Source organism: Microcaecilia unicolor, chromosome 2 (assembly GCF_901765095.1).
Source record: "Microcaecilia unicolor chromosome 2, aMicUni1.1, whole genome shotgun sequence".
In the NCBI taxonomy this organism is placed as follows: domain Eukaryota; kingdom Metazoa; phylum Chordata; class Amphibia; order Gymnophiona; family Siphonopidae; genus Microcaecilia; species Microcaecilia unicolor.
In genome coordinates, this window is record NC_044032.1 from 550,280,526 (window position 1) to 550,307,836 (window position 27,311).

The 27,311-nt window shown below is 43.9% G+C and overlaps 1 protein-coding gene across 1 annotated transcript in view; it reads right to left on the reverse strand.

The window, feature by feature from the left end:
• Positions 1 to 27,311, reverse strand: part of NFXL1 (nuclear transcription factor, X-box binding like 1) — a 259,254-nt gene that overhangs the window by 132,438 nt on the left and 99,505 nt on the right. Inside the window, 1 exon segment of the mRNA XM_030191351.1 lies at positions 15,246 to 15,336. Within this exon segment, the coding sequence (XP_030047211.1) occupies positions 15,246 to 15,336 (91 nt within the window).

Consider the following 27,311-nt stretch of genomic DNA (forward strand, 5'->3'; position numbering starts at 1 on the left):
AATAAGGACTCTATGCACATCAAAAAGCTTCAAGGAAGAATACTGAGCCTCCTCATCTTTTCTGCAAAAGGACCGAAGCTCTACAGATTGGTTGAGATGAAATGCAGATACCACTTTTGGAAGGAAGGAACCATGTGCAGGGAGACCCCCATCTTCGAAAAGCGAAGAATTAGATACTGACAAGAGTGAGAGCTTGAAGCTCCGAAACCCTATGTGCCAACATAGCAGCCACCAAGAACGCTGTCTTTAGGTTAAGTTCTTTCAAGGAAGCCTTCAGGAGTGGCTCAAAAGGAGGCTTCCGAAGAGCCTGAAGGACTAAATTAAGGTTCCACTCAGGAACTGCAAGCAGCCCACTTCCTGCAACAATCGAGTAATATCTGGGTGAGCCGCAAGAGATAGATATCTTCTGTAGTCGGTCCCAGAAACAAGCCAAAGCCACAACCTGATCTTTTAGAGAACAATGCCAATCCTGTCAAACGGCTAGGATAAGTGTGATCTGAGCAGAGAAGAGAGATGTCCTCGCTCAGACCAGCCCTTGAACATCCTTCCACACCTTTGCATACAACATGGATATAGAGCGTTTACGAGCATAAAGCAAGGTAGCAATGACTGAATCAGAATAACCTTTTTGTCTCAACTACGTCCTTTCAATGGCCAAGCCATAAAACCAAAGGGGCACAGATCCTCCATGAGCACCGGAACTTGCTTCAGTAGGCCGTGTACCTGTGGAAGACTGAGAAGATCCCTGTCCAGCAGTTGAATAAGCTCCATGAACCTCGGCCTCTACAGCCAATCTAGGGCTACAAGAATTATTTGACCCCGGTGCAATGCGATCCTTTTCAACAAGCGGCCTACCATAGGCCAAGTAGGGAAGACATGTGTAAATGTGTCTCCAGCCAGGGCTGCACTAGGGCATCGAACCCCATCGTGCCTGGTTCTTTCCAAAGACTGAAGAACTTGGGCACTTTGGCACTCCTTTTCACGGCCATGAAGTCCAGAAGCCGAGAACCCTATCAGTCCACTATCAGCTGAAACTTCTGGCTAGATAGTTCCCATTCTCCCAGGGGTCCAAGGAGTACTAGCTAAGAAAGTCCACCTCCACATTCAAAGATCCTGCGATGTGAGCTGCTGACAAGCAAGATTTTTCTCTACCCAACTCATGAGGGAGGTCGCCGCCATCGGACCATTGCGGGTCCTGCCTTGCTTGTTGATATAAAGCCACCACCGTCGCACTGTCAGAGAAAACTTGAACCGGGGCCCCCACCAAAAAGGGAGCTAAGATGCATAAGGCATTCCACACTGCCCTAAGCTCTAAGCGATTTATCAACCACAGACTCCTGTTCCATCCAGGTGCTCTGTGCCAGATGGAATTTGTAATGAGCTCCCCAACCTGACTTGCTGGAGTCCACTGTCACTGTAGCATGATATGAGTTCTGTACTCTAGATTCTATACTCTAGATTGTTCCAGAACTTAGAACTTAATGTGTAGCATGATATGAGTTTAATTGTCAGAGTTATTGATTTTGCTGGAATCATATATATATATAAAATATATAGCTTCAAAGACTTATTGGAACAGTAACAGATAAACTTCTCTGACCATCACCCTCACATGTAACAAATGCTAGCTGGGTGGATGCTTACAGTCAATCAACACATCTCCAAAGAACAAAAATCTGAATATTGACAACAATCACAGAGACTGGACTTAACAAAAGACAGTGAAACTCCACCTAATCTGACCAGAAACCAACCTACTCTCAGACAATGATTCAGAGACTGAAAGCCCATCTACCTATCTAATCTAACAAAAGAAAGCCTAATCCTGTCACTACCAGCAGATGTCCAGACAGAAACTCTTATGATGTCATTAAAACATGTGATCAGTTACCATGCTCTATCTCAAAACTAGATGAAACTAGTTTTCAGATATCCCTGAGTTTTCATTGGATCGAGTGCAACCCACCTGACTTCAGCCTATGGTCCAACAAGAAATTATAAAAAAGCCTGGAACATTTTCAGCTCTCTCTTCTCCTCTCTTCGCTCTGCGGTTCCTGATCTGCACCTCCATGGACCTTGCTGGACTTCACACACATCCAAGATAAGACTCTCTCCAGGCTCCAGCAACAACTCTGAAACAAAAAGACTTCTTTTCCAGCAAGGATCTCCATCACTCCAACCAGCAGCCTCCATCAAAGTGAGTTACCATTAATCCAGCTTAATTTATAATTCAGACTTTCTAATCTTGTGAAGCACATTTCCCTTGTGAAAGACCTCTAAAAACTGCCTCTCTTCTTAACATTATTGCATTACCTTTATTGTAAATAAACATTTTAAAGATAAATATATGGTCTTTATGTTCTGAGCACATATCCTTAAACCTTACAGTGCAGGTTAATGTAATCCAACAAATATATCCTTGCATTCCCCTTTTCTTATACGTTCTTAATCTTATCATATTACATTATATTTAATTGGTGGAGAATATTATTATTTTACACCACCTCCCATTGTAATATCAGAAAAGGAGCTCCGATGGTCAAATTCCTGGGCGACAACCACCATCGCATACTGCGTCTGGCAATCAGCGTCCACAGAAGATGAAGGCCATACTTCTGTGACACCGAAGACCAGCGGCTGAGAAGAGATTCCTGCAATGGTGCATATCAGCCCTTGCCCATGGCACCACTTCCAACACCAACTCCATTAATGGGAATCACCATTCTCCCCAACTGTCAAACGCAGAACATGTCACAAGCGGCGAGTACTGATCCTAAACTGCACCAAGTAGAACTTGCAGCCCTCCAAGCAGTTCTGAGTAAAACTTTAGTCGGACTTACCATTTCCACTGCTCCCTTCAAGCTCACAGTCTCCACAAGTCTTACCACAGATAAGAAAGGCTCAAGACTGATACTCTGTCCCACAATCCTCAAACCTTTTTTCCTCTTTTATTTTATTTTAAGGTTGTTGTGCAAAAAAAGGAGAGCTCCACAGGAAACAGGGGCGAGGTGAAGTGAGGGAAGAAGTAAATTTGCGGCTCACCAAAGACAGGGGTCTGAAGTCCTCCAGATATGACTCTGCAGACTCAAGCCACCTGCAAAAGCTCAACTGGGGACCAATTTACCAACTGGACCAAGAGCAAAGCACTCATAACAAGAGACTGAAAAGTGTGTTCATCCACCTGCTGGAGACAGAAAATACTGAGGAGCTGGACTGGATGCCGCGAGATATATGTCAGCTCAGTTCTCAGCTCTTTCTCTACCTGCTAGTTGATGGACAACTATTCCCACAGGTTCTGGAATAGTGAGAAGCTACGTAATGGAAGGGGCGATTAGGATCATAGTTCCTGAATCTTGCTTGAGTTTCAACAGAGTCTTCTCTATGAGAGGTATCAGAGGATACGTATAAAGAAAACCTGTCCCCCAATGGAGGAGAAAGGCATCTGATGCTAGTTTGCCGTGTGATCTAAGCACAGAGCAGAACTGAGGGACTTTGTTGCTGAGATGAATGGCAAAAGATTCACCGAGGGAGTGCTCCATTCTCGGAAAATCTTGTAGGTTATGCCCACATTGAAAGGTTGTATTACCTTGCTCGGTCTGTCCACCAGGTTGATATCCTTCCAATCCAGGTACGTGGACAGTAGTACCATCACATGTAGGAGGGCACACTGCCACATCCCTACTGATTCCCGACAGAAGGGGTAGGATCTCATATCCCCCTGCCTGTTCATACAGTATACTACATCCTGATTGTTGGTTTCAATGAGAACAATTTGGCTCTGTAGCTGATCTATGAAAGCCTTTAGAGCATTCCAAGTGAGATCTGTCTCCTCAGCAGACCACACCCTTTGGGTGTGAAGCCCATATACATGAGCTCCCCATCCCAAGTTGGATGCATCCATTGTCAACACCTTCTGAAGAGCTGGAATTTGGAATGGAAGTCCCATAGTCAAATTCGACCAAACCCCTTCCTCTGGATGACCATGAACCAGCTCTGGAGGTACCTGGATGACATCTATTAGGTTCCCAGCAGCTTGAGAACACTGTAGGTAAGGCCTGGGAATGACATGCACTGTGGAAGCCATGTGGCCTAATAAGCTCAACATCTGCCAAGCTGAGGCAAACCCTGAAAATGACATGCATCGTGAAGGCCATGTGGCCTAACAATTTCAACATCTATGGAGCTGCGACCTACTTGCTGCTTTGGACGGACTTGCGAGACGAGCACTACCAAGGCATCTGCTCTCACTTGGGGCAGAAAAGCTTGAGCTTGCACCATATTGAGCAGGGCTCCTATGTATGCCAACTGTTGAGTTTGGAGAAAGTGGAACTCGGGGTAATTGATGAGCCCTAGTAGCTCCCACACCCAAATAATTCTCTACATCGACTCCTGCGCCCCCTCTTGTGATGTGCTCTTGATCCAACTATCATCCAGATAGGGAAACACAAACTCCCAGTCTAAGTAGTGGTGCTGAAACTGCTGCTAGACACTTGGTGAAGATCCTAGGAGCAAATACGAGGCCAAAAGGCAGAGCGTGATACTGATTCTGGTGTTTCTCTACTCAAAATCGGAGGTATTTCCTATAGCTGGGATGTATCGATATGTGGGTACAGGCATCCTTCAAGTCCAGAGAGCATAGCTGATCTTTCTCCTGAATGATGGGGAATAGGGTGTCCAGGGAAATCATCCTGAACTTTTCTTTGACCAGGAATTTGTTCAGGGCCCTTAGGTCTAGGATGTGATAGAATCCCCCTGTTTTTTTGGGTACAAGGAAGTACCTGGAATAGAATGCCTTCCCTTCTTCCCCTGTAGAAGGGCGGAGATTTCCTGTACAAGTACATGCTTGTGCTGACAGCTTTCTGTAAGAGGCTCTCAGTGGGCAATTTAGTGGTCTCTGATGCTAATGAAGTGCATAACCAATACAGACTATTTGAAGAATCGGTCAGTAGTTATAAAGGGCCACCTTTGTTGGAAAAAAATTCAGCCTCCCTCCCACCAGTAGGCCATCCAGGATGGTTACTTGGAAGGCGGTAATGCTCTCCTGGAGCCAGTCAAAAACTCATCCCATACTTTGACTGGGAAGCTGGTGGGGATTTTGTAGTTGGGAGTGCTGGGGCTGGGACTGCTGTCCACAGGCAGAGTGAGTGGCCTCAGGAAGGCCTATGGATTTAAATTCCATGTGTAAAGGGAAAAAGGATAGTGATAGGAGTGTACTATCGTCCACCTGGCCAGGATGAACAGACATATGTAGAAATGTTAAAGGAAATTAGGGACGTTAACAAACTGGGCAACATAATAATAATGGGTGATTTCAATTACCCCGATATTGACTGGGTAACTGTATCATCGGGGCATGCTAGGGAGGTAAAATTCCTTGACAAAATCAAGGACTGCTTTATGGAGCAGCTGGTACATGAGCCGACGAGAGAAGGAAAAATTCTAGACCTAGTCCTTAGTGGAGCACATGATCTGGTGCGGGAGGTAATGGTGCTGGGGCCACTTGATACAAGTGATCATAATATGATCAGATTTGATATTAGCTTTGGAGTAAGTTTACACAGGAAATCCAATATGTTAGCGTTTAACTTTCAAAAAGAAGACTATGATAAAATGAGAAGAACGGTGGAAAAAAAAACTTAGAGGAGTGGCTGCGAGAGTCCAAAATTTACATCAGGCATGGATGCTGTTCAAAAATACCATGCCAAATATATTCTGCATATTAAAAAAGGAGGAAGGAAGAACAAATGACAGTCAGCATGGTTAAAAAGTGAGGTGAAGGAAAACGGAAGAAGAAACTGACTGAAAATAATAAGCAGCAGCATAAGGAATGTCAAGTCAAATGCAAAGCGCTGATAAGGAAGGCAAAGAGGGACTTTGAAAAAAAAGATTGTGTTGGAGGCAAACATGCATAGCAAAAATATTTTTTTAGCTATATTAAAATCAGGAAGCCAGCAAAAGAATCGGTTGGACCGCTAGATGACCAAGGGTAAGAACCTTCCGAAAGTTATTAAAGACCTACTTATTCATAAAGGCGTACAATAAAGATTCCCCATAACGATCTGACTTCCTAATTATTCCAATCACAACTATTAAGGAACCCTCCTATCTGTTCATCCTAATTACAACCTCACGACTGAATATTATATCTTGTCCTGATATCATTATGTTATGTTATGTTATGTTGATCTTTCAATCCACTTCCAATCCAATATGATTTACTTATGTACTCTTATTTGTAACAATTCTAAAATTATTATTCCGTTAATATGATTGCTCTGATATTCTATGTACCCCATCTGTATCTATATTCTGAAATTCTTATCCTATAATGTGTACATGTTGTTATAACATTTTGTAAGCCACATTGAGCCTGCAAATAGGTGGGAAAATGTGGGATACAAGTGCAGCAAATAAATAAATAAAAACAAATAAAAAGGGGCGATCAGGGATGACAAAGCCATAGAAGAGAGATTAAATGAATTCTTTGCTTCGGTCTTCACTGAGGAAGACTGGGGAGATAGCGGTGCCAGAAATGGTATTCAAAGCTGAGAAGTCAGAAAAACTGAACGAAATCTCTATAAACCTGGAGGATGTAATGGGGCGATATAACAAACTGAAGAGTAGCAAATCTCCTGGACCAGATGGTATCCATCTCTGAGTACTGATAGAACTGAAAAATGAACTTGCAGAACTATTGTTACTAATATGTAATTTACCTTTAAAATCTAGCATGGTACTGGAAGATTGAAGGGTGGCCAATGTAACACCGATTTTTTAAAAAGGTCCCAGTTGAGATGCGGAAAATTATAGACCGGTGAGCCTAACATCAGTGCTGGGCAAAATAGTAGCGACTATTAAAGAACAAAATCTTGCCTCACCAATCTATTCCATTTGTTTGAAGGGGTGAACAAACATGAGGATAAAGGGGAGCTGGTTGATATTGTGTATCTGGACTTTCAAAAGGCGTTTGACAAAGTACCTCATGAAAGACTCCAGAGAAAATTGGAGTCATGGGATAGGAGGTACTGTCCTTTTGTGGATTAAAAACTGGTTAAAAGATAGAAAGCAGAGAGAGTAGGGTTAAATGGTCAGTATTCTCAATGGAGAAAGATAGTTAGTGGGGTTCCCCAGGGGTCTGTGCTGGGACTGCTGCTTTTTAACATATTTATAAATGACCTAGAGATTGGAGTAACTAGTGAGGTAATTAACTTTGCTGATGACACAAAGTTATTCAAAGATGTTAAATCGCGAGAGGATTGTGAAAAATTACAAGACCACTTTACGAGACTGGGAAACTGGGCGTCTAAATGGCAGATGACGTTTAATGTGAACAAGTGCAATGTGATGCATGTGGGAAAGAGGAACCCGAATTATAGCTACATAATGCAAGGTTCCATGTTAGGAGTCACCGACCAAGAAAGGGATCTAGGTGCCGTCGTTGATGATACGTTGAAACCTTCTGCTCAGTGTGCTGAAGCGGCTAAGAAGCAAATAGAATGTTAGGTATTATTAGGAAAGGAATGGAAAACAAAAATGAGGATGTTATAATGCCTTTGTATCGCTCCATGGTGCGACCACACCTCGAATATTGTGTTCAATTCTGATTGCCACATCTCAAAAAAGATATAGTGGAATTCGAAAAGGTGCAGAGAAGGGCAACGAAAATGATAAAGGGGATGGGATGACTTCCCTATGAGGACAGGCTAAAGCGGCTAGGGCTCTTCAGCTTGGAGAAAAGACAGCTAAGGGGAGATATGATAGAGGTCTATAAAATAAATGAGTGGATTGGAAAGGGTAGACGTGAAGCGTCTGTTTACTCTTTCCAAAAACACTAGGACTAGGAGGCATTCAATTAAGCTACAAAGTAGTAAATTTAAAACGAATCGGAGAAAATTCTTCACTCAACGTGTAATTAAAACTCTGGAATTCGGAAGGTCACGTGATGCGCTAGAGGGCTCAGGACGTGTTTTCTGTGCTCTCTGAGGCTCCTCCGTTAATCTTCACCAACTACCTGATTAAAACTTAGAATTTCGGTCTTAAATTGACAGCGGACTAACAAGAACTCCTAATGGATAAATTTGTGGAACCGCAAACCAACAGCCTACCCGCTAGAGGCGCGAAGAGGGAAAAAGAAAAAACTAAAGCGCTGAACGGCGACGAAGAACACGCCAAGAGCGATAATGCTACTTTTACCCCGAAACAATTAAAGCAACTTACGGATGCGGTGGGGTTAGCACTGGCTCCAAAGTTTGAACAATTGGCGTCCCAGATCGCTACGTTGACGGCCTCACAGGCGGACACCACGGGCCGCACAGGAGAACTCGAGCGCCGGGTCTCGGAGCTAGAAGACACGTGCATATCTAATGCGGCGCAGGTGAAAAAACAAAATGGCACGATCGAGCAACTACTAGCGAAAATTGATGATCTAGAGAATAGGTCGCGCCGAGCAAACCTACGAATCGTAGGGCTCCCAGAATCAATTGGAGACAGATTCCTAGCCACGGAGTTAGAGCAGTGGCTGAAGAGAGAGTTCGCGCTCTCAGACAGCATGGGCCCACTATGCCTCGAACGGGCCCATCGTGTGGGGCGCCTTCAAGATGGCCGCCAGGCCCCATGAGTAGTCCTTGTTAAAATCCATAACTACCTACATAAGGAGGAAATCCTGCGTGGATATCGGCAGAAGAGGGACTCAACTAAATATGATGGAAAACTGATCCGCATATTCCAGGATTACTCCACGGCATTGCAGGAACGAAGGAAGCTATTTAACCCTATATGCCAGAAGCTACATGGGCAGAAAATCAAATTTATGCTTCTTTACCCCGCGGTGTTGAAAATCAAACAAGGCAATGGGTGGAAAGCATTTAATAATGCGGATGAAGCGCACACCTTTGTCCAAAACCTAGATTCTGCACCAGATAATGGTTTGGAGGCCGCTACTGAGACCTGAAAGTCATCTCATGAATGCAACTGGAGTCAAGCGAAGGTATTGGCAGAGGGTGAGAGCTGAGACTTTATAAAGACTGAGACATTGTGATTGTTGGTGTGGAGGGACGGGGGGGCCTCTAGCATGGAAGTGACCTGTATTCAACTGCTAGACAGGAGAATATGATTCTTGGATGGATAAAAGAGAAGGGGGAGAAGGGAAGAAGGAGGGAGGGGGGTGGGGAACATGGGAGGGAGGGAGGAGCGGGATTCTTGTCAGGAAGAACACAAAAGATAATAAAAGGGCAGGCTGTAGTCAACATTTCTAACTATTGGAGTACAACATTCCCCGGGGGGAGGGGCTGGGACTCCTGGGGTTCCCTTACGGTGAAACGCCAACAAAATTCACAGACTAACTTAACCTCATATGGTCCCAGTGAGGCTGATGTCTTGGAACGTATCTGGGATTTCTTCCCCGATTAAACGGACCAAGATATTAGCCCAGTTGAAGCGTCATAAGGTCTCAATTGCATGTCTCCAGGAGACGAAGTTGAGTGACAAAGAACATGAGAAGTTAAAGCAGCAATGGGTGGGAGAGTGCTTTTACTCATCATCGGGAGCAAAAAGAAGTGGTGTAGCGATCTTGATTAGAAGGGGTGTTCTGTGCCAGCCCAAACTGATATATAAAGATCGGGAGGGTAGAGTGGTCCTGATCCGCTTGACAATGTTCGGTCAGCAGTTGTATTTGTGTGCGGTGTATGGGCCAAATGTATATTCACCCCTGTTTTTTCAATCTCTGGTTTCCCTGGGCCTGCGATACTCTGATGCACCCTGGGTGTGGGCGGGAGATTTCAATCAGGTATTGGACCCAGAGGTGGATAGATCCAGGGGAACCCTGCGAAGTGAGAGAAGGGGAGAGAGGGGGCTTTCGGCTCTGTGCCAGTCCCTAAATTTAGTAGATCCATGGAGACTGTTTCATCCCTCCACAATAGATTTCACTCACCAGTCTCGGGTTCACCACTCGTGGTCTAGGCTGGATTATATCCTGGTGCAACGCTCCTTGTTCTCTCAAATTACTCAGGCTGAGATAGGCCCTATGGAAATCACTGACCACTCCTTGATATGGACAGAATTACAGTTTAATGCTCCCGGGGAACAATCATACCATTGGAGATATCCCGCTTATTTACATAAAGATAAAACATTCAATGAATATATAAAGACTCAGTGGGAACAATACATTCTTAACAATCAAAACTCCTGTGACTCCCCAATAATCCTATGGGAAGCTTCGAAAGCAGTTTTGCGGGGGGCCATCATTGCCTATATGAGTGCTAGAGCAAAAAGACTAGCGGCGGGAATAATTAGACTAGAACGCACCCTACGTTCAGTAAAGGCACAATACTTGCAGAACCCCTCTTCGGAAGCGAGTGATCTACTGTCCTCCACTAGAGTTGCTCTGAACTCCTTAATCCACGAGCAAACTCAAAGGAGACTAACAGTAAGGGGATTTAACTACCGTAGATATGGGAATAGACCCGGAAAACTGTTAGCACAAATGGCAAGGGCACGTAGTCAGAGAAAATTGGTAGCATCAATACTGACTCCCCAGGGAGACAAGATATATTCTACAGAAGGGATTGCTCAGGTGTTCCATGACTATTTTTCTAGATTATACTCAGGCGAGGGAGACTTTACAGATATGGCAGTGGAAGATTACCTAGTAGATGCAGGGTTCCCCCGCCTTTCCCCTCTGGCTCAGAGAGTCCTCATGGAACCGTTGCGGGCACAGGAGGTCCAGAAGGTGCTGAAGTCTCTCCCTCTGGGCTCTGCTCCGGGCCCAGATGGGTTTTCAGCTGAATACTATAAAACTTTGCCCCCTCAGTTTATAAGCACTTTCATTGACTACTTAGAAGAAGTGATAGAACGAGGAGAGTTGCCCATGGGGAGCAATGAAGCTTTAATTACTTTAATCCCAAAGCCGGGCAAACCGAGTGATAGAGTGGAATCATACAGACCCATCTCTCTTATTAATGTGGACCTTAAAATCTTGGCCCGGATCTTAGCAGATCGGTTAGCCCCCTGTATGAATACACTGATTGGGGAACACCAAGTGGGATTTATGAGGGACAGAAACTCAGTGCTCAATGTACGTAAAGTACTTTTGTCAATTGCGCATTGCCATGCCGCAGACATCGACTTGTTGTTAGTCAGCTTGGATGCCGAGAAGGCGTTCGACAGAGTGCGGTGGGAATATTTGTTCCAAGTACTATCATACGTGGGAATAGGAGGCTGGTTTCTAGAAGCAATTAAAGTACTGTATAGAGAGCCTGTAGCCAGACTTCTAATTAATGAAACAAGGTCCCCTCCACTGCAGATCAAAGCTGGTACCAGACAGGGATGCCCCCTCTCTCCTTTATTATTTTTACTATATGTAGAGCCATTGCTACGTACTTTAGAGAAAGACCCAGATATAGGTGGGGTGCCTCTCCCGGGTCAACGGGTAAAGGTCTTATCCTTTGCGGATGATATTCTGTTAACTTTGACCCATCCCCAGCGGTCTCTCCCCAGAGTCCTGGCTGCCATTGACGAGTTTGGATTATATTCAGGTCTTAGTTTGAACCTGCAGAAATCCACAGCACTCCCATCCAAAGCAGAGATTCAGTTGAATTGGGAGGGCCCTTTCCCCTTACAGTGGGCACAGGAGGAGGTGATTTACTTGGGGGTAAGGATTCCCATGGATTTGCACTCACTATACTCACGAAATATGGTACACCTGAAGAGGCGGGTGGCCCGGTCCCTTCAGGACTGGCAGGACCTCCCTGTTTCATTGATGGGTAGAGTAGCACTCTATAACATGGTCCTTTTCCCTGTGTGGCTATATGCTTTCCAAACCCTGCCTATGTTTTTGTCCGTTAGGGATGAAAAATGGTTGAAGGCAAAGTTAAACTACTTTTTGTGGCAAGGGAAACGGGCGCGCATGACCATAAACAGAGCCATCCTTCCAAGAATTAAAGGGGGACTGGGATTGCTGGATCTTCGCTTGTTCTCTGTGGCAAGTAACATGCGCCACATATCGGACTGGTTTAGGTCCACTAACCACTTCTCCCTTGCAGCGGCAGAGACTAGCTGGTTGGGTTCCCTACACTTTTCAAACTGGCTACACCAGGGTCAGAGACCACCCTCGAGTTTGGGAATGGCGGGGCCCGTGCTGTGTCCACTACGCCAGGCTTGGAGATGGTTATGTAAGTTCTTTAGTCTTAATAAGTCGACCTCTCCCTTACTATCATTACGGGGTAATCCGGAATTCCCAGTGGGAGACACCTCTAGAACATTCCGTGAATGGGAGGCCAAGGGAGTTTCCTTTCTGCATCAGGTGATAACAGATAAGGGTGAGATTAAAAGGCTTCCTGAAATCAACAGAGAGTTCCATTTACACAGAACTGATACATTTGCATTTTTACAACTTCAACACTACGTGCACTCCCTGCCCAAGAAAGACTTATCCAGGGAAGTGTATGAATGTTTTAATTTAATGTTTGGTCTTGATGCACGACTACGGATCCCCTTAAAGTACTTCCATGCACATTTGAGAGACCATCTGCACTCTCCAGATTTTGACCGGGTGGCACAGCAATGGACAGTGGAGTTGTCTACACAAATAACCCCGGAGACCATTAAGACTATCTTGGCTGGAACCTATAAATTGACTGAAAATGTTAGCTGGTGGGAAATTCAGTACAAGTTTGTTTTTCGCCTACACATCTCTCCCAGGAGGGCATTCCGGGCCACTTTGTGTGAATCAGACCGCTGTCGCAGATGTGGGAAGGAAAATGCCCACTTGAGTCACATGTTCTGGTCTTGCCCCGCCATTCAACAATTCTGGATAGCCTTAGCGGCACACATCTCGTCTATGTGGCAGGTGAGATGGCGACATACTCCCACTCAATTATTTGGAATTTATACTATACACGGACAATCTAAGCCAGGCTTACGCGCCTTCTTACATAGATCTTTATTGATGGGAAAAAAAACAATTTTACAACACTGGATGACATCGGACACCCCCACCATAGCCCAATGGCGTTCATTCATGATCTACATGTGCTCATTTGAACGCAGCGGGATTGCAGACCTGGCAGGGACTAAGGGAAACCTTTTTTGTACAGCCTGGGCACCCTTTTGGGACACATTGACTTCAGTAGCCCGCAGCAGAATCTTAAATTCCTGAAGAGAGGGAGGGGGGAGGGTGGGGTAGGAATGGGAGGGGGGGGGAGGGGAGAAAATGTTGAAAATGTGAAATCTTGATACTTGTATAAGATAAGACGGGCCAATTTTGTACTTGTTATTTTTCTTTTTTTCATGATTTGTGCCCGGCTTTTGAACTTTATGTTAATAAAGATGAGTTAAAAAAAAAAAAAAAAAAAAAACTCTGGAATTCGTTGCCAGAGAATGTGGTAAAAGCGGTTAGCTTAACGAGGTTTAAAAAGGTTTGGCCGGCTTCCTAAAGGAAAAGTCCATAGACCATTATTAAAATGGACTTAGGGAAACTCCACTGCATAACATGTTTTGTACTTTTGGGGATCTTGCCAAATATTTGCGACCTGGATTGGCCACTGTTGGAAACAGGATGCTGAGTTTGATGGACCTTTGGTCTGTCCCAGTATGGCAATACTTATGTACTTATAAGGAGATGAGGCTGAGCTGCAACTGATGCAAGTGTCCTCAATGCCTGAGTGATGTGCAGCTGAAACATCTGAGCCATGAGCATGGCCTAGTACCACTCATCAAGGACAGGCATTGGCAAAGGCTGGGGAGCCAGTTCAGGGGCAGTCTAAGAAAGGCATTGCTGAAACAGAAGTGGGAACCTGAACGCTTGAAGACTGGAGAGCACCAGCACCTCCACCAAGGAGGGGAAGCAATCATCCCAGTGCTGGCACTTCTCTGGTACCAGAGATGCTGATGCTCTGGCATTCCCGGCACTGTGCTTCAAAGAGGACCAATGCCAATGCTTCTCAGGATTCTGTTGACACTTGGTGTCACGGTCCTTCAGTGCCAAAGAGGGCTGCATTGAACCCGTATGAATCCTCAGTGTTAGGGCCAATGCTGACTGGTTCTGGGGCCTACTATCAGCACCCGATGTCGAGAGAGATGGAGATCTCCTCGATGCTGGTAACTCCCAGTGGTACATGAAATCTGGGCAGCCATCGAGGTCAATGCTTCTGGTGCCAATGTCAATGGACCAACCTTTGAGGAACCAAAACATTTCTCCTGCTGGACCTAACACAACCTTTGTGTCCTCAACTGCATTTTTAAACAGAGAAAAAGAGTTAGACTGGTAGTTAGGTCCCAGGCACATGAAGCACCAACTGTGTGGGTGCACCTTTTGAAGCCACTGGGGGCCTTCTTGGACATCGAGAAAAGTATTGCAACAAAATTAAACTCCTCAATCTTGAGCGACAAAAAGCTGCAAGGCTCAAATTGAGGCTGGTGCTCAGGCCTAAGAAGGCCTAAAGAGCTGCACGAGAAAGAAAGAATAACCTAAAGGGCCTAAACACCTAAGAAAATAAAAGGGGAATGTTATTAAAAATAAACTTTTGAGGAAAATAAAAGACAACCTGAGGAAAACCTGTAACGGAAGGCACCAAAAGGGTAATACTGAAAAGTGCCGAGGGGAGATGGCAAGACATATCTTTTTTTTCCATGGCGCTGGGAAGACAACTAAGGAACCTACACTCAGGTGGGAAGGCACCCACCCATGCGCAGTGGACACTGCTAGAATTTTCTAATAGCTGTATACGCTACACAGCATATGCACCTGGCTCCATAAGATGACATCACCCAGATGCGAGAATACCAATGGTCTTGCTTGCCCTCAGAGAAAAACAAATACTCTAACACAGAGGTATCTTCCAGAACAAGGTTGAGAAAAATCAGGACTGCAGATTAGGGACGTTTGCACTGTTAACTTACCTGTTCTTTTTTTATGGATAAAACAAAGAATTTCAGTTTTGTCAGTTAAATGACCTTGTCTTTTTATTTTTTTTAAAGACTTTATAAAAACATTTCATGATACACTGTAAATGTATTAGCTCTGTGCAAAACCTTGTGTTATAGCCTTGTACCATGCCATTATATAGGTGCTTGATTATCAGATATTATATGGAGATGATGCAACACTGAACAGTTGTTAAAACTGCTCATGACCAGGCAACTATATTAAAAAAAAAAAAAAAAAAAAAAAAATATATATATATATATATATATATATATATATTCATTCAAATATGGATCACATTCAATCTTCCATTCATTCTTACCTCTGTGACAAACTGAGGAACATTTGTGGTTCCTACATCCTAGAGCACGACCACAGACTTGATCACAGGGTGGGCAGTTTCCAGGACAGCACTGAAACAGAAAGTGTCAGTTTCAAATTGCTGGATGAAAGCTTGTGATGTTCTTATAGCCTCTGAACAACAGAAGATCTAAAAGGGGAAAGAGGTCTGCGTCCTCAGAAGTTTCTGCTGCACATCCCTTCCCATAAATCTTGCCAAGGCAGCACAGGAACCTCCCCTTAAGGCAAACCCCAAAGCCACTACTTGGTAGAAGATTCTGCCATATTATCTTCCTTCTACCCCTAGGCCTGGCAAACCCCATATAGGGGATCCAAACCAACATTCCCTAAGCACCTGGGAGAAATCTGATTTTATCAACACGTTTGGAGTGAACTCACAAATTTTTTAAAAAAAAGATATTTGTGGTATGTAGTTGTTTGATTTGCAGTTTTGTGCTAATTTTATCTTTGATTGCTGTAAACCGTTTTGAATCCTAAAGAGAGAAACTGTGTGTGTATATACAGACATACGCACAATTTCTCCCTTTAGACTTCAAAACTGTTTACAACAATCAAAAAAGAAAAATGAAAACAAAACCACAAATCAAAATAAGTACATACCACAAATAGCAACCCAGCCGCACCTGAATCTTCTAGTCCTGTCCCACCCTTCAATGGCCATATTCTTTTGCAAATAGACACATCTTGCACTGCTGCTTAAATGCCGGTATATCAGGTATATCCATCAAACTATTCAGAAAGCGAATTTCAGTACATAGGCCCAAAAGAGAACACAGTGCATTTCATAGTTTCCACCAGTTTTATTATCCATGGAACCTGCAATGCTACTCTTTGTGCAGATCACAACGAATATAAAGGGTAATACTGATTTATGCAAGTAGCCAAATTCTGTGATGAGTAATTCTTGCTAAAGTTTAAATTCATTACGTTTTTCTACTGGCAGCCAATGCAAAGATTCCAGCACTGGTTGAATATGATCATGTAATTTTGTACCCCAACAATCTCAGCCCATCTGCACAAACCATATCTCAAAAGATTTTGCTAGCAGACATGGAACTGCAAACTAAAGATAAAATTAATTTTTTTTAAGGGTAATATTGGATGCAAGATTAAAATTGAAACATCAGGAAAGGGCACTGCTGAAGTGCTGCTGGTTCTACCTTTGGATCTTTTATACTCATATCTTTTACTAAAAGAGTTAGCTAGAGTGGTGTATACAGTTATAAAAAAAATTCATGAACCATGAATAAAGTTAAATCTTAGCTATGTTTATTGAATTTTTATGAAAACAAATAAAGTTATATAGAACAATGAACAATAATAGAATATCAAGTAAACAGCACAAGGGAACAAATCACCAACACACCAACGAAGGAGAAATGTTATCTGGCAAAAGGTATAGTGACATGTTATATAGTAAGTAGACAGCATGCTATTCTTCAAATATGTTAGTCCATTTCTTACTAAAATTCAGGGGAAGTTGAGAGTTTTTAGATAAATGTGTATCATATCTATATGTGATCAATACACCCTTCTTAAGGCAACAATAAACTCACTGAAGCCCAAAACAGAAACTACAAATACTTTAAATTTATAGGACTTGATTATAATTGTCTCAATTTATTCTTCTGACCTAAATAGAGAAACTCGATGGTGTCACCTTCCTATACCATCAAGGTTTAGTCTCACACTTCATCATTGGTCCCTCTTTTTTTTTTAAGACACTTTTTTTGTAAACGTTGTTATCCAACTCGTCATCTATAGTCCATATGTCAATTTTCAATGATTTAAAATGGACCGGTGGTCCATCTAGCCTAGTGTCCAGTTTTCCAGGCAGTGGCCGGACCGGGTTGCAAGTGCCTGGCAGAGACCCAGATTGTGGCAGCACTCATGCTGCAGATCCCGGTGCAGGCGATTGCTTCCCGTGTCTGTCTCGGTAGCAGACTATGGACTTTTCCTACCGGAGTTTGCCAAACCTTTTTTGGGCCCAGATGCGCTGGCCGCAGTTGTCACATCCTCTGACAATAAGTTCCAGAGCTTGACTGTTCATTGGGTGAGGGAATATTTCCTGCTGTTTGTTTTAAAGATGTTTCCATGTGACTTCCTCGATTGTCCCCTAGTCTTTGTACTTTTGGAATGAGTAAAAAATCGATTTACTTCTACTCATTCTACACCATTCAGGATTATGTAGACCTTGGTCATGTCTCCCCTCATCTGTCTCTTTCCAAGCTGAAGAACCCTAGCCTCTTTGGCCTTTCCTCGTGTGAGGGGAGTTCCATCCCCTTTATCACTTTGGTCGTTCGTCTTTGAACCTGTTCTAATTCCACTGTATCTTTTTTGGGATGCAGCGACCAGAACTGAACACAGTGCTCAAGGTGCAGTCTCACCATGGAGCGATACAAAGGCATTATAGTATTTTCGGTCTTATTCACCATCCTTTTAATAATTCCTACCATCCTGTTTGCTTTTTTGGCAGCTGCCGCACACTGAGCAGAAAATTTCAGCGTATTATCAACAACTACACCTAGATCTATTTTGAGTGGTGACCCCCAAGGTGGACCCTAGCATCAGGTAACTATGATTTTGATTATTCTTTCTAATGTGCATCATCTTGCATTTGTCCATATTAAATTTCACCTGCCATTTGGATGCTCAGTCTTTTCCAATTTCCTAAGGTCTTCCTGCAATATTTCACAGTCCGCATGTGTGTTAACAACCTTGAATAGTTTTGTGTCATCTGCAAATTTAATCATCTCACTCGTCGCTTTGATTTCTATATCATTTATAAATATGTTAAATAGCACCGGTCCCAGTACCGATCCCTGCGGCACTCCACTATTTACCCTCCTCCATTGAGAGAAATGACCATTTAACCCTATCCTCTGTTTTTTGTCCAGTAACCAATTCCTAATCCACTCCAGAGCCTTGCCTCCTATCCCAGGAGTCTCTCATAAGAAACTTTATCAAAAGCTTTCTGAAAATCTAGATACACTACAGCAACTGGCTCACCTTTATCCACATGTTTATTCACACCTTCAAAGAAATGAAGCAAATTAGTGAGGCAAGGCATCTCTTGGCTGAGTCCATGCTGACTCTGTTCCACTAACTCATGTTTGTCTAGCAGCCTTATTTTCAAAAGAGAAGGGTGCCCATCTTTCGACACAAATCGGGAGATGGGCGTCCTTCTCTCAGTGTCGCCCAAATCGGCACAATCAAAAACCGATTTTGGGCGTCCCCAACTGCTTCCTGTCGCGGGGACGACCAAAGTTCCCGGGGGCATGTCAGAGGCGTAGCGAAGGCGGGACTGGGGCATGCCTAACAGATGGGCGTCCTTGAGCGATAATGGAAAAAAGAAGGTCATCCCTGACGAGCACTTGGGCGACTTTACTTGGTCCATTTTTTCTTATGACCAAGCCTCAAAAAGGTGCCCGAACTGACCAGATGACCACCGGAGGGAATCGGGGATGACCTCCCCTGACTCCCCCAATGGTGACTAACCCCTTCCCACCCTGAAAAAAACAACTTTAAAAACTTTTTTTGCCAGCCTCAAATATCATACTCAGGTCCATCACAGCAGTATGAAGGTCCCCGGGGGGGGGGGGGGGGGGGGGGAGGTGTGTGTGTGTGTCAGCAGAGGCATAGCGAAGGCGTGGACGTCCTTCTTTCAAACACTTTGGACGTCCTGAACTGCCCCCCTCCCCACAGGGACGGCCAAATTTCAAGGGAGTGGAGTGGAGGAGTGGCCTAGTGGTTAGAGCACTGGTCTTGCAATCCGGAGGTGGCCAGTTCAAATCCCAGTGCTGCTACTTGTGATCCAAAATCCAAATAAATAAATAAAGGGGGTGTTGGAGACATAGCAAAGGCATGGACGTCCTTCTCACAGAAACATCCACATTTTGAATGTCCATGACTGCAGGGACAGAGGCATAGCAAAAGCACCTAACACTTGGGACGTCCTTCACCCATACTAAAAAAAAAAAAGACATCCCTGATGAGCACTTGGGACATTTTCACCTGGACTTGTGGTTTTTTTTTTTAAGGTTGTAGACGGCTATTATACAGGCAGCTTGTTTGCGTGTATGAAGCCGTCTTTGGCATGCGCAGAGCAGCCACGCATAACGCTTGGCTGCTCTGCACTGGCTTCCCCTCCTTAGAAAGGAAATCATGTGCATATGAGCTAACAGCAAGCAGCTCATTTGCATGCGATTTTCTTCATGCATGCCCGTTCCTTTCCAAACTGCTAAGGGATCGGTAAGGGAAGTACTTTTTCCATTCAGTTAGTACATCAGTTATCCCACTGCAGTGCCCCCTAGGGTGCCCGGTTGGTGTCCTGGCATGTCAGGGGTACCAGTGCACTACAAATGCTGGCTCCTCCCACGACCAAATGAGTTGGATTTGTTCCTTTTTGAGATGGGCGTCCTTGGTTTCCATTATCGCCGAAAACTGTGGACGACCATCTCTAAGTTTGACCTAAATGTTGAGATTTGGGCGACCCCGACCGTATTATCAAAACGAAAGATGGATACCCATCTTGTTTCAATAATACGGGTTTGCCCGCCCCTTCGCAGGGACATCCTGTGAGGACGTCCTCAGGAAAATTTGGGCGCCCTGTTCAATTATGCCCCTCCACTTATTCTGTAATTTTATTCTCTATAATAGTTTCCACTATTTTGCCCTGCACTGACATGAGGCTTACCAGTTTGTAATTTCTCAGATCACCCCTGGAACCCTTTAAAAAAAATCGGCGTCATATTGGCCACCCTCCAATCTTCAGATACTACGAGCGATTTTAACGACAGGTTACATATTACTAACAGCAGATCAGCAATTTCATGCTTGAGTTCATTGAGTACCCTTGGATGTATGTCATCCGGTCTAAGTGATTTACTACTCTTTAATTTGTCAATTTGGCTTAGCATATCTTCCAGGTTTACCAAGATTTCTTTCAGAACCGGGTCATCACAAACATACCTAAACCTCCACTACCCAAACTGCAAAGGATTCAAATACAAAACAACCTATGCATCCAGCTTCCCTATATAAGCACACAACTATGGAACGCACTACCAAAAGCTGTCAAAACAATCTATGACCATCTAAACTTCAGGAAATCAATAAAAACCAACCTGTTCAAAAAGGCATACCTTACTGACCCCCACATAAATGCCTATATTCTGCAACGATCGTACTGGACATTATATAATCTTCCCTTTCTTCAAACCCCTTTGTGCCTGACTCTAATGTACCCTATTCGACCACATCACCTGTATTTGTTTCTCTGCTGGACTGGCTAACGCCTTACGGCACTATGTAAGCCACATTGAGCCTGCAAATAGGTGGGAAAATGTGGGATACAAATGTAATTAATTAATACACTTATCTGATCGTGTCAGCTAAGGTATATCAAATCCGTGACTCTCTACTTAAGATTGTAAACCCTCTGGGGACAAGTATTTACTGTACCTGCACGTAACTTATCATATCGTGAAATCCCAACCATTTGGGGATCCCCTCCGTATAAATATCAATAACCTAAAGATCTTTCCCTACCATGCAGCGTGAAGTAAAATTAAAAAAAAAAGTAACCCCTAGTTTTCTCAGCAACTGCTTGGAATTTCAACATGAAATTTTACAGCTTTATTTGATGTTACTATGTTTATGTACCGAATGGAATGAGATCTTTAATCTCTGTAAAATTACAGACTTTTTAACATGACCACCCAGTGATTTTCACATGTTCAAGAATGTTTGTACTGTAAAACACCATTATTTGAGGAGGAAAAAAAGCGGGGTGTACCAACTTACTGTAAATGATGTCATAGTAATGTAGACTTTTGTCTGGAGAGCAACGTTGGAGGCCTATCACAAGCTCCACACAAGGCTGCAAACAACTGTCAAAATCAAGGAAGTACTGCAGATGATCTAGGACAGCCTGCCACAAGGACCAATTGACAAGGGTATTAAGAACTTCCCAAACTGACTGAAGACCCGTGTTAAAGCTGGGGGTGGACACTGAGCAATGACAGTGAAATACTGGCATTGTTAATTATATAATTTGAATGACGTTATTTTACTGTGTTTTAGCTCAAACATTTTTAAAATGCTAAAATATCAGTAACATCAACATCGTATTTAAAGTATGATGACTAAATAAGTACACAAAATTTCTCGTTGAAATTCGAAACAGCTGCTGAGAAAACAGCAAAAAGCAATAGGGCAGGGATGTCCAACCTCGGGCCATACAAAGTCGGGTTTTCAGGATTTTCTCAATGAATATGCACGAGATCTATTTGCACACAATAGAGGCAGTGCATGCAAATAGATCTTATGCATATTCATTAGGTAAATCCTGAAAACCCAACTGGATTGCGGCCCTCGAGGACCAAGGTTGGACAACCCTGCACTAGGGGGATACTTAACTCTATAGGATGAGGCAATAAAAAGTAAGTGGGCTGGCCCAGTGCCTCAAAGTAATGTGCACTGGCATGTATAAAATGAGCGATCGCAAAGCCTGGCTTTTGCTCCTTGGGCCCACTGAGACCTGAAAAACTACAGATGCAGCATTCACAATTCACCAGGAGGAAGGGGCATTCCACCCAACACAACAACATCTAGTGGTCAGATTCCATGTTCATGAATTTTTCTACAGAGAGCTATTTGAAGGAGGGGGGGGTACAAATCTGTGACCCTTGATGGCTGTGGCTGACAAATGAGAGGAAGAGGGTTAAATATTAGAGGGAGGAGAAACCATGGAACTTAATGATGGATCGTGACAAATACAGTAGAGGTAGGTTTCAAGTAAGTTGCTAGCCCAAACACAAAGGGACTGCTAGTCTAAATAAAGTGTGGCCCTGGGGAGGAAAATAAAAGAGACACAGCATATTTTAAACTAAAGTTTTTATCTGATTAACAAAAATGTATCTAGACCCCTGCTGGCCGTGGGGGCGGTGTTGGACTACTTCTCTCTCCCTCCTCCAGATTTCAACCCCTTCTTCCACCTCAATCTCACTGTTTTTCCTCCTTTGAAGTCCACTCTATCCGCCTTTTCTCTCCTCTGCCTCTTCGAATAGCGGTCATTTATCGTCCCCCTGATAAGTCCCTTTCATCCTTCCTCAGTGACTTTGATGCCTGGCTTGCCTTCTTCCATGATCCTTCCTCCCCCTCTCTCATCCTTGGTGACTTTAATATTCCTGCTAATGATCCTTCCAACTCTTATATTTCCAAGTTACTCGCTTTAACGTCGTCCTTTAATCTCCAACTATGCTCCACCTCCCCCACTCATCAAAATGGTCACTGTCTTGATCTCATCTTCTCCTCCAACTGTTCACCCTCTAGTTTCCTTGCCTCCGATCTTCCCCTCTCTGATCACCATCTTATAACTTTCACACTTAAATCTCCTCCCTCCCAGTCCCGTCCTATCCTATCTAATTTATCTAGGAATCTTCACGACATTGACCCTTCATCTCTATCCTCCCATGTTTCAAACCTCCTCTCTACTGTGGCACCATCCACGTCTGTCAACGAGGCTGTTTCTTCTTACAACAATACTCTATCCTCTGCCTTAGACACTCTTGCACCTTTGATGACCCGCCCTGTAAGGCGTACAAAACCCCAACCTTGGCTGACTTCTAATATCCGCTACCTACGTTCCTGTACCCGCTCCGCCGAACGCCTCTGGCGGAAATCTCGGGCCCTTGCTGATTTCTTACACTTTAAGTTCATGCTGACCTCCTTCCAATCTGCTCTTTTACGTGCCAAACAGGATTATTATATCCAACTGACCAACTCTCTTGGCTCTAATCCTCGACTTCTCTTCACCACATTGAACTCTCTCCTCAAGGTGCCCCCTCCCCCAACTCCCCCTTCACTATCTCCTCAGACCCTTGCTGAATTCTTTCACAACAAGGTTCAAAAGATAAACCTTGCTTTCTCTACCTCACCAGCTCTCCCTCCACTAGTCCGTTCCCCTCTCTCTCCTTCCCCTCATTCCCTTTCCTCCTTTCCTGAAGTTACTATTGAGGAAACTACACTTCTCCTTTCTTCCTCAAAATGTACCACCTGTTCCTCTGATCCCATTCCCACCCACCTTCTTAATGCCATCTCTCCTACTCTTATTCCTTTTATCTGTCACATTCTCAACCTCTCACTTTCCACTGCGACTGTCCCTGCTGCCTTTAAACATGCTGTGGTCACACCTCTCCTTAAGAAGCCTTCACTTGACCCTACTTGTCCCTCTAATTACCGACCCATCTCCCTCCTTCCTTTTCTCTCCAAATTACTTGAGCGTGCTGTTCACCGCCGCTGCCTTGATTTTCTCTCCTCACATGCTATTCTTGACCCATTACAATCTGGTTTTCGCCCTCTCCACTCAACCGAAACTGCGCTTACTAAAGTCTCCAATGACCTATTACTGGCTAAATCCAGAGGTCAATATTCCATCCTCATTCTTCTTGATCTTTCCGCTGCTTTTGACACTGTCGATCACAGCATACTTCTCGATACCCTGTCCTCACTTGGATTCCAGGGCTCTGTCCTTTCCTGGTTCTCTTCCTACCTCTCCCTCCGCACCTTTAGTGTTCACTCTGGTGGATCCTCTTCTACTTCTATCCCTCTGCCTGTCGGCGTACCCCAGGGTTCTGTTCTTGGTCCCCTCCTCTTTTCTATCTACACTTCTTCCCTTGGTTCATTAATCTCATCCCATGGCTTTTCCTACCACCTCTATGCTGATGACTCCCAAATCTACCTTTCTACCCCTGATATCTCACCTTGCATCCAAACCAAAGTTTCAGCGTGCTTGTCTGACATTGCTGCCTGGATGTCTCAACGCCACCTGAAATTAAATATGACCAAAACCGAGCTTCTCATTTTCCCCCCCAAACCCACCTCCCCGCTCCCCCCATTTTCTATTTCTGTTGATGGCTCTCTCATTCTCCCTGTCTCCTCAGCTCGAAACCTTGGGGTCATCTTTGACTCTTCTCTCTCCTTCTCTGCTCATATCCAGCAGACCGCCAAGACCTGTCGTTTCTTTCTTTACAACATCCGTAAAATCCGCCCCTTTCTTTCCGAGCACTCTACCAAAACCCTCATCCACACCCTTGTCACCTCTCGTTTAGACTACTGCAATCTGCTTCTTGCTGGCCTCCCACTTAGTCACCTCTCCCCTCTCCAGTCAGTTCAAAACTCTGCTGCCCGTCTCATCTTCCGCCAGGGTCGCTTTACTCATACTACCCCTCTCCTCAAGACCCTTCACTGGCTCCCTATCCGTTTTCGCATCCTGTTCAAACTTCTTCTACTAACCTATAAATGTACTCACTCTGCTGCTCCCCAGTATCTCTCCACACTCGTCCTTCCCTACACCCCTTCCCGTGCACTCCGCTCCATGGATAAATCCTTCTTATCTGTTCCCTTCTCCACTACTGCCAACTCCAGACTTCGCGCCTTCTGTCTCGCTGCACCCTACGCCTGGAATAAACTTCCTGAGCCCCTACGTCTTGCCCCATCCTTGGCCACCTTTAAATCTAGACTGAAAACCCACCTCTTTGACATTGCTTTTGACTCGTAACCACTTGTAACCATTCGCCTCCACCTACCCCCTCCTCTCTTCCTTCCCGTTCACATTAATTGATTTGATTTGCTTACTTTATTTATTTTTTGTCTATTAGATTGTAAGCTCTTTGAGCAGGGACTGTCTTTCTTCTATGTTTGTACAGCGCTGCGTATGCCTTGTAGCGCTATAGAAATGCTAAATAGTAGTAGTAGTAGTAGTAGTGATTCTAGTTTCAGATCAGGCACATAACAGTGCAAAAAAGAATCACTGAAGAGAAACTCGCATTTCATAATACATCAAAATTCTCTTTACACTAAAAATCTGTATAGAATAAGTGACAAATTGTAGTGTGACTTAAGTGTGTGGAATAAATCTGGTTCCCGTTAAGCACACTACCTCACAGGTTCATTTTAAGAGAATTCTAGCTCTAGAATGCTTAGCCAGGAGGGCATGGTTCATTCATGGAAAACCCAGAGCAGTAACAAGACAGAGGCCCAGAGTAGGAACATAGTGATGGCAGATAAAGACCTGAACAGTCCATCCAGTCTCCCCAACAGTCATATTCCTTATCAATTCAAGATTTAAATCAACAATGAACGTGATATTATTTACCTGTTCATGGTCTTTCTTTGGTGTTTCTGGGACATAGACCATAGAAGTCTGCCCAACTCTGTCCTTATGTTCCAACTACTGGAGTTGCCGTCAAAGCCCACTCCAGCCTATCCAAACCATCTTGTCATTTCCACTACAAAAACTGTAAAAGTCTGCCCTGCACTGTCCTCACGTTCCAAACCACTGACGTTTCCATCAAAGCTCTCTCCAGCCCACCCTAAACCAGATTGCCATATGCGGGACTCAGACCGTACAAGCCAGCACAGCACCGGCCTTAGTTGATGCAGCCACAGTCGCCAATTAAGCACCACTTCACATGCAAACACATATGCAACCCTTTAAGCTTTGTTTTGTATATCATTCATTTTCTAATTAGAGATCCTCTGTGTTCATCCCACACCTTAAAATAATTTTCTAACATTGCTCCTAAGTCTACCACCATGCAACCTCAATTCACATCCTCTAGTTTTACCACTTTCCCTTCTCTGGAAAATGTTTGTATATTAATCTTTCAGTTCGGCACATGAGAGGGGTGGAGCAAGATGGCGGCAGCAACATCATCCCGCGAGTGAGCCTTCGGATAGCGCTGTGTTAAACCTACACCTCTTGGTAGATTTTTCTTCTTTAAAGATTTATCTTACTTTTTTTCTTTCCTCAACGATGCCGCATACCAAGAGGAAGGGGGTTTTGAGAACCGGAGCCCTGCCGGTACGAACTTCGACTCCAACACAGCTCTCTATCCAAGGATTCCTCGCAAGAACCCCTGCTATGACGCCGGGAAGCCCTGCTGAGCTCGCTACCCGAGGAGAGGCTAAGCTTCAGGGGCAGGACGTTTCATTGTCCCCCCCGGTGGGCCCACCACCACCGCAACCGGCTGAGGTCGATGATGGAGGAGTAGCCCCAAACCGTGGTGACGGGAAAGGAGAGCTACTACTGGGTCCCCACTTCGACGTTACAGCTGAGGCCTGTATAATAGCAACGGCTGAGAGTCAGATGGCACAGAGACCAGGAAAATCTCTAGTCTCCTCGCCGGCGGTGATTCTTGAGGCGATATGGGAGACTCTACAGACGGTGATGGAATCAACTAACAAGATTGAACCGTTAGTGGGTAATGTAAAGGAATTAACTACTGCATTTTCTTCTATGAAAGAAAAGGTAACTGAAAAGATCAAAAATTTGTCAATTGAAAACTCTAAATTGAAGGAAACCTCAGTTAAATTAATACAAGACAATATGCTGATACATAAAAAGTTGGAACATTTTGAAAATTATAACAGGAGGCTAAATTTACAATTTCTGAATTTTCCACGGACTTCTATATACCCTCCATTAGAAATTTTTAAAAGGTATTTGGTGGAAAATTTAAAATTTACCTTAGAAAATGTGCCTCCAATGAACAAAATTTATTATCTCCCTACAAAGAAAGCAATACAAGTGTTGGAACAACCGGATTTAAATGTATCAGAACTACTGGAAACATCGCTGACTGATATAACTGAGCGGCAAACTTTGCTGGTCTCATTCATATTTCCGCAAGATTTAGAATCTGTCAGGAAGATGGCTTTGAAGAACTTACAAACCCCATTTTATGAGGGGAAAATCTGGGTATTCCCAGATGTTACTAAAACTCAAATTAGAAGGAAAGACTTCTTAGCACTTCGTGCTGAAACTTTGTCTTTAGGAGCCTCATTCCACTTGAACTATCCTTGTAAATGCAATATAAAATATTTAGGGGTAAAATATGTTTTCTTTGAACCCGAACATTTAAAACAATTTATTTCTCAGAAAAAATTATTATAATGCTTCTTGAATCTAAACCGTTATGTTTCGCCTTAAGACTAGGATGTTGGGAGTGTAATTATATTTTTG